The following is a 15,991-nucleotide window of genomic DNA, read 5'->3' as shown; positions in this document are numbered from 1 at the left end:
TGCGTATGTTCCAATTTCCAATGTAATGTTCTGAACAATGAGAAAAACTATAAAATCCACAACAGATTTATATCCAGTAATATGAAAATACAGAAGAGCCTAACTGGCACAAAATTCTAAAGCAGGCTTTACACACAGCAACATCACTAGCGATGTCGCTTGTGAAAGCACCCGCCCCCGTCAGTTGTGCTTCACGGGCAAATCGCTGCCAGTGGCGCACAACATTCCTAACACCCGTCAAACGGACTTACCTGCCTAGCGATGTAGCTGTGACCGGCGAACCACCTCCTTTCTAAGGGGCGGTTCGTGCGGCGTCACAGTGACATTGCTAAGCGGCCAGCCAATAGGAGCGCAGGGGCGGAGATGAGCAGGCCGAACATCCCGCCACCTCCTTCCTTCCTCATTTCGGGCTGCCGCAGGTAATGTGAGATTCCTCGTTCCTGCGGTGTCACACATAGCGATGGGTTCTGCCGCAGGAACGACGAACAACCTGCGTCCTGCAACAGTAACGATAATCGAGATTAGAACGGCGTGTCAACGATCAACGATATGGTGAGTATTTTTGATCATTAACGGTCGTTCGTGCGATTCACACGCAACGACATCGCTAACGAGGCCGGATGTGCGTCACGAATTCCGTGACCCCAACAACATCTAGTTAGCGATGTCGTTGCGTGTAAAGCCCGCTTAACCCCGCAGGTTTAATGGCTTGTGCTGGGGTTGTCTATCTTTGGTGACATTTTTTCTTTTACTTAAAGGAAATCTGTCACCAGGTTTCTGCCACCCCATCTAAGAGCAGCATAATATAGAGACAGAGACTCTGATTCCAGCGATGTGTCACTTGCTGTTATTTTGATAAAATCACTGTTTTCTCTGCTACAGATCTAGCAGTTATACAGAGCTCATGATATGCTGGACTACCTGCAGCACGCCAAGTAGTCCTGTAATAATAACCTACTACTGATTAAACAGTGATTTTTTTATCAAAACTACACTAAGCAGCTCAGCAAGTGACACATCTCTGGAATCAGGATCTCTGCTCCTACATTATCCTGCTCTTGGATTAGGAGCTGAAAACCTCGTTACAGATTCCCATTAAATGTATGTATTTGGGTCTAAAGCCAGCTTTACACGTTGCAATTAGTTGTACAATCGCATTTGCGATGTGACACACCCAGGTTGCATACGGGATCTTATGAGATTGCACATAGGTCGTTCATTTGCTGTCACACGAGCGTTCGTAGTCTATGTTAAATTGATCAATTTTATGTGCGATCCTTTAGATCATGTGTTCTGTGACGTATGCATTGGGCACCTTTTTTTTTTTTTTTTTTATTTATTGACTTGACAAGCGTGTGTACTGTGTAGGGATGCGTTTTTACTATGTCATCTGCCATTCAGCTCTGCTACATGGCCGCTAACAGCAGACACAGACAGCCATGTAGCAGAGCTGAATGGCCGCTGACAGCAGACACAGACAGAGCCGCACTGTCAGAATGAACTCGGGTTAACTTCACCCGACTTCATTGTCATGCTGCGGCTCTATCTGTGTCGCGTCCTGATTAGTGGTCACCTGTGAAGGATTCACCGGTGACCGCTAAACTCCTGAGTAACTGAATTGAGCAGCCCTCTCTCATATACTCACCGATCCCCGATCCCCGGCGCGGCACTGCACGGCGTTCACACTGCTCCGGCGGCTTTTACTATTTTGAAAAAGCCGGCCGCCCATTAAACAATCTCCTATTCCCTGCTTTCCCCGCCCACCGGCGCCTATGATTGGTTACAGTGAGACACGCCCCCACGCTGAGTGACAGGTGTCACACTGCACCCAATCACAGCAGCCGGTGGGCGTGTCTATACTGTGTAGTGAAATAAATAATTAAATAATTAAAAAAAACGGCATGCGGTCCCCCCCAATTTTAAAACCAGCCAGATAAAGCCATACGGCTGAAGGCTGGTATTCTCATGATGGGGAGCTCCACGTTATGGGGAGCCCCCCAGCCTAACAATATCAGCCAGCAGCCGCCCAGAATTGCCGCATACATTAGATGCGACAGTTCTGGGACTGTACCCGACTCTTCCCGATTTGCCCTGGTGCGTTGGCAAATCGGGGAAATAAGGAGTTATTGGCAGCCCATAGCTGCCAATAAGTCCTAGATTAATCATGTCAGGCGTCTCCCTGAGATACCTTCCATGATTAATCTGTAAATTACAGTAAATAAACACACACAACTGAAAAAATCCTTTATTAGAAATAAAAAACACAAACATATACCCTGGTTCACCACTTTAATCAGCCCCAAAAAGCCCTCCATGTCCGGCGTAATCCAGGATGGTCCAGCGTCGCATCCAGCGCAGCTGCATGGAGGTGACCGGAGCTGCAGCAGACACAGCTGCTCCTGTCAGCTTCACACAGCAACTGAAGACAGCCGCGCGATCGGCTGAGCTGTCAGTGAGGTTACCCGCTGTCACTGGATGCAGCGGTGGCCGCGGGTAACCTCAGTGACAGCTCAGCTGATCGCGCTACTCACCGCCGCTCCTCTCACCTCCACGCAGCAACTGAGGTGAGTAGCGCGATCAGCTGAGCTGTCACTGAGGTTACCCGCAGCCACCGCTGGATCCAGTGACAGCAGGTAACCTCAGTGACAGCTCAGCTGATTGCGCGTCTGTCTTCAGTTGCTGTGTGGAGGTGACAGGAGCGGCGGTGTATTCTGCAGCTCCGGTCACCTCCATGCAGCAGAGCTGGATGCGACGCTGGACCATCCTGGATTCCGCCGGACATGGAGGGCTTTTTTGGGGCTGATTAAAGTGGTTAACCAGGGTATATGTTTGTGTTTTTTATTTCTAATAAAGGATTTTTTCGGGTGTGTGTGTTTATTTACTGTAATTTACAGATTAATCATGGAAGGTGTCTCATAGACGCCTGACATGATTAATCTAGGACTTATTGTCAGTTATGGGCTGCCAATAACTCCTTATTACCCCGATTTGCCAACGCACCAGGGCAAATCGGGAAGAGCTGGGTACAGTCCCAGAACTGTCGCATCTAATGTATGCGGCAATTCTGGGCGGCTGCTGGCTGATATTGTTAGGCTGGGGGGCTCCCCATAACGTGGAGCTCCCCATCCTGAGAATACCAGCCTTCAGCCGTATGGCTTTATCTGGCTGGTTTTAAAATTGGGGGGAACCGCACGCCGTTTTTTTAAATTATTTAATTATTTATTTCACTACACAGTATAGACACGCCCACCGGCTGCTGTGATTGGGTGCAGTGTAACACCTGTCACTCAGCGTGGGGGCGTGTCTCACTGCAACCAATCATAGGCGCCGGTGGGCGGAGAAAGCAGGGAATACGAGATTGTTTAATGGGCGGCCGGCTTTTTCAAAACAGTAAAAGCCGCCGGAGCAGTGTGAACGCCGTGCAGTGCCGGGGATCGGGGATCGGTGAGTATATGAGAGAGGGGGATAGACTGACATGGACAGAGAGTGAGGGACAGAGATAGTGACCGACTGACAGAGATTAGTGAATGACAGACATTGTGAGGCGCTTCAGAACGCAGCTTTTCAGCTGCGCTCTGAAGCGGACCTTTTTTAAGCTGCGGTGCAGAGCGCACACCTGCGCACATAGCATCAGACACCAAAATCGTATGAGGGATGTCACACGTTACAATTCACTAGGTTCGTGCAACAAAACGCTCAATTCTAGACAAAGATACGATGTGTTTGCGATCAACGGTTTTGCGTTCAATCCTGATCGCACGTAGGTGTCACACGCAGATACCTCACAAACGATGCCGGATGTGCGTCACTTACAACTTGACCCCAACGACGGATTGTGAGATATATTGAAGCGTGTAAAGCGGGCTTTAGAATCATTGTTGTTACATTTCATTGAATGTTTCTCATTATCTGTCTTTATTCATTTTGCTTTTCTGCACATTCAACTCTTATGTGAACTGTGGCCATAAATCAGCTGAGTGGAACTTAGAAGAGGATAAAAAAAGACACACTTTCCTTTCAAACTGTCAGTTCGAGCTCACTGATGGAATTTCAGTTAACTCATTCTGCAGTCAGCAATAGAGAGTGTAATACAGATGCTAGAGAAGGAAAATGATGCAAAACTTTTAAAGGCGTTTTCCCATGAACAAAGTTGATTTTATTCATTGAATAATTGAATGTGTAAAAGAAATGTTCCTGTGCTCATATTATCTTTATATATATGCCAACTGCTATGTACTGTGTAATGGCCGTGTCTGACTGTGCAGGGACATGGTCTGATCATACAACATCTCCTGGGCAGGGGAAGTAGTAAAAAAGTATACAGACATTACAGCACGGGATCACAAATAATTCAATCTTTGAGGTAAAATATTTTTTAAAAACAGACAAAGAAATGTTTTACCTCACAGAAAGAACCAGCTGTGATCCCGTGCTGTAATGTCTGTATACTTTTTTACTTCCTCCCCTGCCCAGGATTTGTGGTATGGTCAGACCATGTCCCTGTACGATCAGACACGGCCATTACACGGCACATAGCAGGGGCACATACTGTATATAAGATTATCTCAGCAGTTCTGACTTAATGTAGATAGAAACCTCAGCATCAAAATGATGGTAAATAAAGGATCTTGATGCAATAAAGGAATTTTTACTTTGATTTGGCAAGAAAAAGTCCAACATTGTGTTACAACTTCCAAGTGTGGAAAAAAAGCAAAAAAAAAAAAAGTACAATTCCACATTTTTTTTTATTTTTTTTATTTACCATGTTCACTAAATGGTAAAACTGATATGGTAATATAATTCTCCAGGTCAGTATGAGTTCATGGGTACCAAACATGGATAGTTTATTTTTTTATTTAATTAGTGAAAAAAATCAGAAATTTGTGTGATGGCATATTGTCTGTGTAAGCCGCCTGCTTGCAACCAGAGCTTGTATGAACTGAATAATATCACCAGCACAAGTCCAGGGTAGATGGGAGTATTTAAGCACAATGTGAATACTGTGAACAGCAGCTGGATAGAAGTTTAGCTGCCCTGTGTCTTAGGCCCCCTTCACACGAACGTGTCTCCGGTACGTGCTAGGTCCGTGCCCGCATGTACCGGAGACACGGGCACACGTAAACCCCTTAACATCAATGGGTTTATGTGCACGCACGTGTGCAGCCATTGGCCCGTGCCTCCGTGTGGAGCAGATGTGTGCCTGTGTGCTCCACACGGATGCATGTTCGTTTTTCTCCGGCAGCACGGGTGTCACACGGCCCGCATACGGACCACACGGATGAAGTGTGTATGCGGTCCCATGTGAGACGCGCCGGAGAAAACTCACGTGTCAGAGAAAAAAATAACAAATCTTTACTCACCTTCTCCTGCCCTCCTGTCTCTGCCGCTGCTGTCACTTGCTGCCGACCGCCGCTCATTATGCTCATTGCATCTTCACTTCACTGCGGCCGGAAGCAGCAGCAGCAGGGAGTCGGCAGGACCGGAGACCGAAGTTCAGCACCACAGACAGTGACGCCAGGGACAGGTGAGTTGAAAGTTCTCGTTCTCCGTGTGTTATCATATACGGATAACACACGGAGAACACACGTAGTGCCATAAACACGGCACATGGATGGGAAAACACACCTTTGACACGTCCATGAAAATCACGGACGTGTGAAGGGGGCCTTAAAAGGGAATACCTGAAATCCAGCAGGAAAGCTACCTACCTAGTACAATAGAAACAAAAAAGAGAAAAATTGGGAGTTTTTATGACCCATGTCCCTACCTAGTACAATGAATACTGACAGCAGGAACAACAGAAAGTCAGGGAGGATTTTGTGTAGCCAAACACTGTGACCTTCTATTGCCAGAAACCACATGACTTTTTCACCCATGACACTAAGTATTTGGTTTGACCTCCTTTTAATTTATTTATAAAAACTTTCCAACATACTCTGAAACCACAAAATACCAGCTCTTTATATTACGTTTTACCCTTACAGACATGAGAGCACTGTAATGTTAATACTTTGGGATGGAAGAATACAGAGCCCCACGGGGGACCCTGGCATCTCGGAAAAAAAGTAGCGGGGGAGGGGGTTAGGGAATGTAAATACGAGTAAATCGTAAAGTAAATCGTATACTTTCTAAAATATCAAGCTAGACAACCCCTTTTTGCCAATTGTAATAAATATTTTTTACATATCTATTCAGATAAATATCCCAAAAAGTATTTAGAATATGATTGTCTGTGACTTTTATATTCATGGATAGTCGTAAATGTGTGATTGGGGATCCATCACTCCGCATGAAGAGAGTTGATTTAGCCATGGCATCATTTCTCTGCTTTATTCACTCGCCAGCCTGCACAGTGGGAAATCAGTGGTGTGCGGCACTGACGATCATTTTACCGGGATTATTTCTATACACACCTGTTCCATCATCAACATTTTCAACCTCCATCACTTCTGTGTTAATCCGGCCTCGGAAGAGATAGCGGAGCCCATCTGTGGACGCTTTACTGTTCTTCAAACGTCTTTAAATGAAACAAAATCAAAGTTAATTGATGGAAGAGAAAGTATCTCATGCATCTACTAGATACCACAATAACACAAGACTCACATTTTGTGATGCTACATTTAATATTCACAAACAAAGAAAGCAATTAAATTGCACTAAAATATGTAATGTAATATGTCATTGCTCAGTCAGGCTCTTAAAGCCAGTTTTACACGTTACAACATATCTTACGATGTGTCGGCGGGGTCACGTCGTAAGTGCCGCACATCCAGCATCGTTAGTGGTGTTGTAGCGTGTGACAGCTACGTGCGACTGCGATTGAATGTAAAACCGTTCATTGCATACACGTCGTTTATTTCCGAAATATTGCACGTGGGGTTGTTCAATGTTCCCGAGGCAGCACACATCACAGTGTGTGACACCCCAGGAACGATGAACAGATCTTACCTGCGTCCTGCGGCTCCCGCCGGCAATGCGGAAGGAAGGAGGTGGGCGGGATGTTTACGTCCTGCTCATCTCCGCCCCTCCGCTTCTATTGGCCGACTGCCGCGTGACGTCGCTGTGACGCCGAACGTCCCTCCACCTTCAGGAAGTGGACGTTCGCCGCCCACATCGACGTCATATGGAAAGGTAAGTACGTGTGACGGGAAATAATCGTTTGTGCGACACGGTAAACAAACTGAACGTGCCGCACATACGATGGGGAGGGTACGATCGCATACAATATCGTATGTGATATCGTAAGGTGTAAAGCAGGCTTAACTCTCATATTTCTGATGTTTTGTTTGCTACAGTAGCGACCAAAAGTTCTACATTTTTGTTAAAAGTGTGATTACTTCTGTCTGGTTGTTGTGACGCCATTTTCCTGGTGATTTTAGTACCGGAAGCAAAATGGTTATCAGTTCTAAAAATTAAAATTGTGTTTGACATTGTTTTATCCCTTTATGTGTTTGTTTTCCACATTTGCTGGGTCAAATGTTTTACATATTTTGTCATGCGTGGTCTAATTTTGCTTAAAAATGTTTTGTTTGTTTGTATGTTTTTAGGATAAAATATGGTAAAGATAAAGCCAAATGTATCACCAGATGTCAGCAAGCTGATTATTCTGAGAGTGAAGTCAGGCAAATGCCAAAAAGAGACAGCGATGGAAGTCAACTGTTCTCAGAGTCAAGTGTCACGTATGATAAAGAAAGAAAAAGGAGGTAATGGAACAGCTGACAACCCTAGAAGTGGCCGACCATGGAAAACTTCCTCCAAAGCTGATCACATTATTGAGAAAAAGTCTGTATCTGATGTCCATAAGATTTCGCACAAAATGAATGAAGAATATGGGCTCAAAGTGAGTCGCCAAACTGTGGTGTGATGGCTCAGAGCAGTAGGCCTGAATGCACAAGTTCCAGTCAAGAAGCGTTTCATCTTTGCAAAGAACTGGAAGGTCCGACTTGAGTTTGCCAAAGAAAACAATAAAACGAGACAGATTGGTCTAAGGTGTTGTGATCGGATTAATTCAAGTTCAATCTCTTTAGTAGTGACAGCAGCAACTGGAAACCATAATGATGTAAGGTACCAAACACCTACAGTGAAACATGGTGGTGGCATTGTCATGGTTTTGGGTATCTGCCATTACCTCTACACATAGAATTGAGGGAAATATGAATGCTACCATGTACGCAGATATACTGGAGAAAGTAATGCTGCAAAAAGGTAAAACCAAAGTAGGCAGGTGCTGGAAATTCTAGAAAGACAATGATCCTAAGCACACATCCAATATAGTAAAAAATTGATTAGCAAAGAAAAATGTTCGCTTGTTGCAATAGCCAAGAGAATTACCTAATTTACACCCTATAAAGCATCTTTGGGATGAGTTAGGTGATGAGTTGGGGCCGTACCCATAGCAATACAGATTTACAAATAGAATGGAGCAAGATCCCTCAAGATATCTTGAATACCCTTGTGGTTTCAATGCCCCGTCAGTGTGATGCATAAGAATGAAAATTGGACAGTATAAGATTGGAAACTGGTGATTTGGACTGATGAGACAAAAGTCAATAAACTAGGATGTGATTGGTGCAAATAGGTCTGGAAGAAACTAGAGAAAAAGGTCTAACGGATCAAGAAATTGAAGGAACTGTCAGGTTTGGTGGAGGAAGTCTGATGATATCACAGCCAAAGGTGTTGAATACTTAACTAGGATCATTCGTGGTCTTAATGCTGAGCTATATATGAATATAATACAAGATGAGTTACTTTGTACATTCAAGCATTATGGGTATGAAAAAGACGACATAGTGTTCCAGCAGAACAACGAGCAGAAGCATACGTCGAGATTGATCAAGAACTGGTTCAATGACAATGAAGTAGAGGTGCTGAATTGGCCACCAAATATGGTATGCAAACATGCACACATGGTACTCAGACATTCACACACCATATGTAGACAGGCACACACATGCAGACATGCACACCCATGAAGATATGCAATACATATGGTAGGCAGACATGCACATTTACAGTATGCCGAAATGCACAAACTCAGTAGCAGACATGCACACATACAGCACGCATATGACTCGCCCGCCCAGGGCCTTGGGTGACTCGGTGTCGGGCCTGACTAGTCCGGGGTAGTCAGCGATGGTGGGGCCCGACTCCGTGACCCTGGTGGAGTCAATTAAAATGGCGGTATGGGGGAGATGGTACTAAAGTTTATATAATATGGTACGCAAACATGCACAGACACGGTACACAGCCATGCACACATATAATATGCACACATGCACACATATATTATGCAGACATGCACACACATGCATATATGCACACACATAAAGACATGCATACATACGGTAAGCAGATATGCACACATACAGTATGCAGACATGCACACAAATGAACACATGCTTACATATGATACGCATACATGCCCACACACATGCAGACATGCTCTCAAACACAAACGGACATATACACAGATGGTAAGGCAGACATGCACACACATGAAGACCTGACCGCACATGGTACACAGACATGTACACATGCAATACGCAGACATGGTAAGATGGTACACAGATATGCAAATACAGAAACAGATATAAAGACATGTAAACAGATAAGTACACATAGAGGGATATATATTTGAAGAGATAAGAGATATTCACTAAAATACATATAAACAGACATATAGACTGACACAGACACAGTAAAGGAATTTGGGGAAGCCAGTGTGACGCCCTGGGCAAGCCAGGGGTCACAGGTCATCACACCACCACACCCTACACCCCAGTCAGGAACACCAAGGCTACCAAAATCCTTGTTGCCTTCCTCCAGGGGCTGATGTTCACACCAGGGGGTGGGCCAGGCGGTTGGCTCCGCCCACCGAGGAGTACACAGCCCTGGAGGCGGAAGGAACCAGGCAGATTAGCTCAGGGGGAGCTTGAGTGAGGAGCTAAGTGAGGGAGTAAACAGTAGAGTTGAGTTTAGAAAGTGAAGTAAAGTAGAAGTGAAGTTGGAGTGAAGCTGAAGAGAGAAGCTGAAGTGGCAGTAGTAAAGCCTGAAGTTGGTCCGGCTGTGTGCCAGGACAGTGTCAGCAAGGTCAGCAGACGGCGGTAATAGTCCGCAGGGGTGACTGCTCGGAGGTTGCTGGAAGGATCGCGGACGGGTAGTGGCCCGGCGGTCTGGAGCAGTATACGAAGAACAGTCAGCACCAGGGCAGGGGCCTCTCGGACCCCGGCAAGGCTAGGAGTCGCCGTAAATTTGCCAAATCCGTCAGTGAAGGGGACGTCTGTCTCCAAACAACCAAGTCCCGATTGAAGGCAACAGTCCAACCATTGAGGAGAGACACCGCCACCGCCAGGGCACCAGTTTCTCAGGGCCAGCGCCTGCGGGCAAAGTAGGGCTCCTCCGGCCCATATCCAAGCCGGGGAGCGGGTTACCGGTGGGAACCCATCGCTACCAACACAGGAACATTAGGTGCAGGAAAAGGGACATCACCGTCACCTACTGGGGAAAGCAAGTGCAGCCGTCCGTGGGAACCGTCTTTCCAGCCGTGTGTTTTACCGAGAACAGTGTCAACGTCTTAGGCTGAGTGAGTACCACAGTGCCGCAAGGCACAGCGCTGCCCCCGCGTCCCTGCACCCCACCAAGCCCTGCATCTCCCACCTCATCACTGGGCCCCGGGATCACCAACCCCTACCCACGGAGGGGCAACACAACAACTGGCTGCTCCATACCATCCTTCCCGGGATCCCCATACAGAGCAGCGGTGGTGTCAACCAAATCACCACAACCGTGGGTGGCGTCACGGACAATAAACAATCCCCACACCCAAAAACCCCCTTTCACTCCCGGGCGAGGAGCGCCGCTAGAGTCCCCGGGATCCGGCCCATCGCTCGAGCCACCGAGCAGCAGCAGGCCGCAGCAGCCGCGGCAGCCGGACCCGAGCAGCAGTGGGAGAGCACGGCGTCCCCTCCTCCGCCCGCGACAACTTGGCATCACGAACAGGATCTTACCGCTCTGCCGTTGGGTAGAGGTGCGCCTTGTAACCGCCGGAGGTATCCGGCTGAAAAATTTCAGAAGTCGCCATCTTTGGCGCGAAAAGTTCCCGCTCGAGCGTCTTCTCGAGTAGCAGAGGCGCGAAGGTCAAAACTCCGCCCCAATAGAGGAGGGGCCGGAAAGAAGCTAAGGGGGACGCAGATGGAGAGATGGCGGCGTCCTCGAATTGGAGTGCGGGAATACCCGCCACCGGAGTACCCAAGCTCTGGGGGAAACGAGGCAGAGTAGCTTTTGAGGACTGCGGCCCGGGTGAGCTCCCCGCCGGGACCGCTGACGTGGCTGGAGCGGGAGTTGGGCCGATTCTGCGTGAAGGTGAGGGCGCAGAGCCTGCAGCAGTTGATGGATTGGAAGGCAGAGATGCGAAGGATGGTTGCCGTAGTGGGGGCCCGTGAGCAAGGGGCCGCTGCAGCCGTGCCGCGTCGCGATCAGTCCACCCAAACCCCAGAACCGGCCCTGATTGAGTGGGAGACGGACATTAGCACCGCGGCTGGGGTCCGGAGAGAATGTCGTTGATGGAGGAAGAGGTCCCAAGCATGCCGCCTCCGCCGCCATTCCTAACGGCTGTTAGTGGTTCGGGGTTGAACTGCCAGTGGGAAGAAAACCCCATGTACCGCTCGGTCCCGGAGTGGGCCGACCCCCTGCGGTGGTAGCCGCCTCAAGGGCAGCGGATGCCCGCTGCAGCAGTCCCCGTTGGGACCACCTGTGTGTATGTTTGAAAAAGTTTGTTGAAAAAGAATGATAAGCAAAAATGATTACCGAAGTTTCATCAGATTGTCTACAACCGTGATTGAAAGGAAACCGGCCATTGCCGGCACCGTTGTCCCCGTGGGGACCGTTTAGAAAGTTTGCATGAGGAACTGCTCATGGACAAGCCCGTGAACTTGCAGGGCAACCACAAACGTTAGTGGCTTGTAAATAAGTTGTTTTACCGTTACCGTTTCCGCTTTGCCGCCTCCGGAGAGGCAGGTTGGAGGGAGGGCCCTCAGCAGAGCAGGCTGGGGCCCAGCCACCACAGCAACCGGTGGCTACCCTCTGGAGGGGAAGGACAGATCCCGCTCGGGTGACTTGTGCTGGACTTGGGTCAAGGGGTGCTGCCTGGGTTTTAGGGGCAGCATCAGGGCCAGGTTGCTTGGGTGGGAGAGAGCGGAAACCGTAGCCGTAAACCGTTTAGCAACGTTTAAGAAATGTGCCTCCCGTTGTGGGATGATGTTATGCATTAAAATGTTACCGTTTACCTTTATATATTTACAGAAAATAAAACCGGTGTTGGACGGGCAGCCCGCGGACGGTCTGCATTTTGCTAAGGGGGAATGTGACGCCCTGGGCAAGCCAGGGGTCACAGGTCATCACACCACCACACCCTACACCCCAGTCAGGAACACCAAGGCTACCAAAATCCTTGTTGCCTTCCTCCAGGGGCTGATGTTCACACCAGGGGGTGGGCCAGGCGGTTGGCTCCGCCCACCGAGGAGTACACAGCCCTGGAGGTGGGAGGAACCAGGCAGATTAGCTCAGGGGGAGCTTGAGTGAGGAGCTAAGTGAGGGAGTAAACAGTAGAGTTGAGTTTAGAAAGTGAAGTAAAGTAGAAGTGAAGTTGGAGTGAAGCTGAAGAGAGAAGCTGAAGTGGCAGTAGTAAAGCCTGAAGTTGGTCCGGCTGTGTGCCAGGACAGTGTCAGCAAGGTCAGCAGACGGCGGTGATAGTCTGCAGGGGTGACTGCTCGGAGGTTGCTGGAAGGACCGCGGACGGGTAGTGGCCCGGCGGTCTGGAGCAGTATACGAAGAACAGTCAGCACCAGGGCAGGGGCCTCTCGGACCCCGGCAAGGCTAGGAGTCGCCGTAAATTTGCCAAATCCGTCAGTGAAGGGGACGTCTGTCTCCAAACAACCAAGTCCCGATTGAAGGCAACAGTCCAACCATTGAGGAGAGACACCGCCACCGCCAGGACACCAGTTTCTCAGGGCCAGCGCCTGCGGGCAAAGTAGGGCTCCTCCGGCCCATATCCAAGCCGGGGAGCGGGTTACCGGTGGGAACCCATCGCTACCAACACAGGAACATTAGGTGCAGGAAAAGGGACATCACCGTCACCTACTGGGGAAAGCAAGTGCAGCCGTCCGTGGGAACCGTCTTTCCAGCCGTGTGTTTTACCGAGAACTGTGTCAACGTCTCAGGCTGAGTGAGTACCACAGTGCCGCAAGGCACAGCGTTGCCCCCGCGTCCCTGCACCCCACCAAGCCCTGCATCTCCCACCTCATCACTGGGCCCCGGGATCACCAACCCCTACCCACGGAGGGGCAACACAACAACTGGATGCTCCATACCATCCTTCCCGGGATCCCCATACAGAGCAGCGGTGGTGTCAACCAAATCACCACAACCGTGGGTGGCGTCACGGACAATAAACAATTCCCACACCCAAAAACCCCCTTTCACTCACGGGCGAGGAGCGCCGCTAGAGTCCCCGGGATCCGGCTCATCGCTCGAGCCACCGAGCAGCAGCAAGCCGCAGCAGCCGCGGCAGCCGGACCCGAGCAGCAGTGGGAGAGCGCGGCGTCCCCTCCTCCGCCCGCGACACCAGCAGTAAGTCTCACGCACCTTCCCCACTCATCTCCCATCCAGGTCCTCTCTAGTAATCATATGGCAATGCAGGGTGCACTGCTTGATGGATGTCACTTTAGCAGACATGGCTGCACAGTGCACTGTGCAATCCATGCCTGCTAAGGTGATGGCCAACAAGCAGCTTGCAGAACAAGCATGCGGCTCTGCACAGCTGGTGGGGAGTGGTCCAGGGGGCATTTGCCCCTCTGCCCTCCCCCTGTCCAATTAGACCTTGCCGTCCCTCTGGTCGGTCTTCGGCAATTTGTGACCTGCCAACAGCTCCAGTGTTTCATGGAGCATGCTGGAGGTCACAACTCAATACAGCTCTATGAGAGCCTCGTTCTGGCCTTGTTACGTAACTTCTGACTTCGGTCAGTCAGAAGTTGCAGTCACATAATGGTGCTGTGGAACCGCAGTGGTACCAATAAAGCATGAAAACGCTGAAGAGTATGTTTAACACTAGACCCAGGGGACTTAAGCGGGCTTTACACGCTACAATATATCTTACGATGTGTCGGCGGGGTCACGTCGTAAGTGACGCACATCCGGCATCGTAAGTTATATTGTAGCGTGTGACAGCTACGTGCGATTGCGATTGATCGTTAAATCGTTTATCGCATGCACGTCGTTCAATTGCTAAAAATTGAACGTGAGGATGTTCAATGTTCCCGAGGTAGCACACATCGCTGTGTGACACCCCGGGAACTATGAACAGCAGCTTACCTGCGTCCCGCGGCTCCTGCCGGCAATGCGGAAGGAAGGAGGTGGACAGGATGTTTACGTCCCGCTCATCTCCGCCCCTCCGCTTCTATTGGCCGACTGCCGCGTGACGTCAATGTGACGCCGAACGTCCCTCCCATTCCAGGAAATGGACGTTCGCCGCCCACATCGAGGTCGTATGGACGGGTAAGTACGTGTGACGGGAAATAATCGTTTGTGCAACACGTTCAACAAATTGAATGTGCTGCACATACGATGGGGGCGGTTACGATCGCATACAATATCATATGTTTAATCATAACGTGTAAAGCAGGCTTTACTTTTAGGCCCTGTGCGCACTGGGAAAAAACTTTTTCTTAAGAAAAATCCGCACCCTCTGGCAGAATACCGCACCTGCGGAAAAAACCGCGGTAATAACGCACTCACAGTATTGACGCGGTTTTGACGCGGTTTTTCCGCAGGTTGGTACCTGCGGTTTTTTACCATTTCTGTGGTGAAAACCACAGCAAATCCGAGGCAAAAACCGCAGTCAGTGTGCGCACAGGGCCTTAAAGTACCACTCCAATGCTGAAACCCCCCCACGCCCCCAAAAGAGGGCTGCTATAATATTGTTAGAATACAACTGTCAGCAACTTCATTTGCTATCAATATTTCTTGTTTCCCTAAGGAAACACAGGAATGTAGATTATTTATCTAAAGAGAAGTTGAGGGCTAAATGCACAAATGCAAACAATTTACATAGCTCTAGAGACGCCCACACGACTTCCTTAATATCATAGTTGTGAGGACACTATATTTGGAATTGCAGACACAGCCAGCTAAGTATATGATTGAGTAGATTATTTACTGAAGCTTCATCTAACCCGAGGTTTGAAAAAATATTTAAAAATCTGAAGAACTTAAAGTCTTTAACCAAAAATGTCACCAGTGTGCAAACGTGTTCCAAGTTGTTGTCTGCTTTTGAGCGTTCTTTATGTATATATGTACAGTACTGTGCAAAAGTTTTAGGTAAATGTTGAAAAAGTGCTGCAAAGTGAGAATTCTTTCAAAAAATAGAAGTGCTAATAGTTTATTTTTATCAATAAACAAAATGCAAAGTAAATTAATAAAATCAAATCAAGATTTGGTGTGACTACTCTTTGCCTTCAAAGTATTATCACAACATCAACTTGTCAAAGTACACTTGCACACAGTTTTGGAAAAAACTCAACAGCTAGGTTGTCCCAAACGTCTTGGAGAACTAACTGAAGGTTTTTTGTGGATACAGGCTCTCTCACTTCCTTATTTTTCTTCATCTAATCCCACACAAAGTTGATGGTGTTGAGATCAAAGCTCTGTGGGGGCCATGTCATCACTTGCAGAACACCTTGTTCATCCTTATGCCGGCGTCACACGGTACGATATATCGGGAGATATGTCGTCAGGGTCACGTCGTTAGTGATGCACATCCGGCATTGTTAGAGATATCGTACCGTGTGACACCTCCGAACGACTATGAACGAGCAAAAATACTCACCTTATCGTTGCTCGTTGACACGTCACTCATTTTCAAAATATGAGTCCTCCTTCTGTGCTCCGTTTGTTCATCGTTCCCGTGGCAGCACACTTCGCTCCGTGTGACACCTCG

At 48.5% G+C, this 15,991-nt stretch overlaps 1 protein-coding gene across 1 annotated transcript in view; it reads right to left on the bottom strand.

Moving 5' to 3' along the window:
• Positions 1-15,991, bottom strand: part of PREX2 (phosphatidylinositol-3,4,5-trisphosphate dependent Rac exchange factor 2) — a 582,180-nt gene that overhangs the window by 339,167 nt on the left and 227,022 nt on the right. Inside the window, exon 8 of the mRNA XM_075353190.1 lies at positions 6,414-6,517. Coding sequence (XP_075209305.1) covers positions 6,414-6,517 — 104 coding nt within the window. The remainder of the gene's footprint in view (positions 1-6,413; positions 6,518-15,991) is intronic.

This window comes from Anomaloglossus baeobatrachus, chromosome 6, assembly GCF_048569485.1.
Source record: "Anomaloglossus baeobatrachus isolate aAnoBae1 chromosome 6, aAnoBae1.hap1, whole genome shotgun sequence".
NCBI classification, from domain to species: Eukaryota; Metazoa; Chordata; class Amphibia; order Anura; family Aromobatidae; genus Anomaloglossus; species Anomaloglossus baeobatrachus.
The sequence above is the reverse complement of the archived record's forward strand: the minus strand, read 5'-3'. Positions and strand labels throughout refer to the sequence as shown.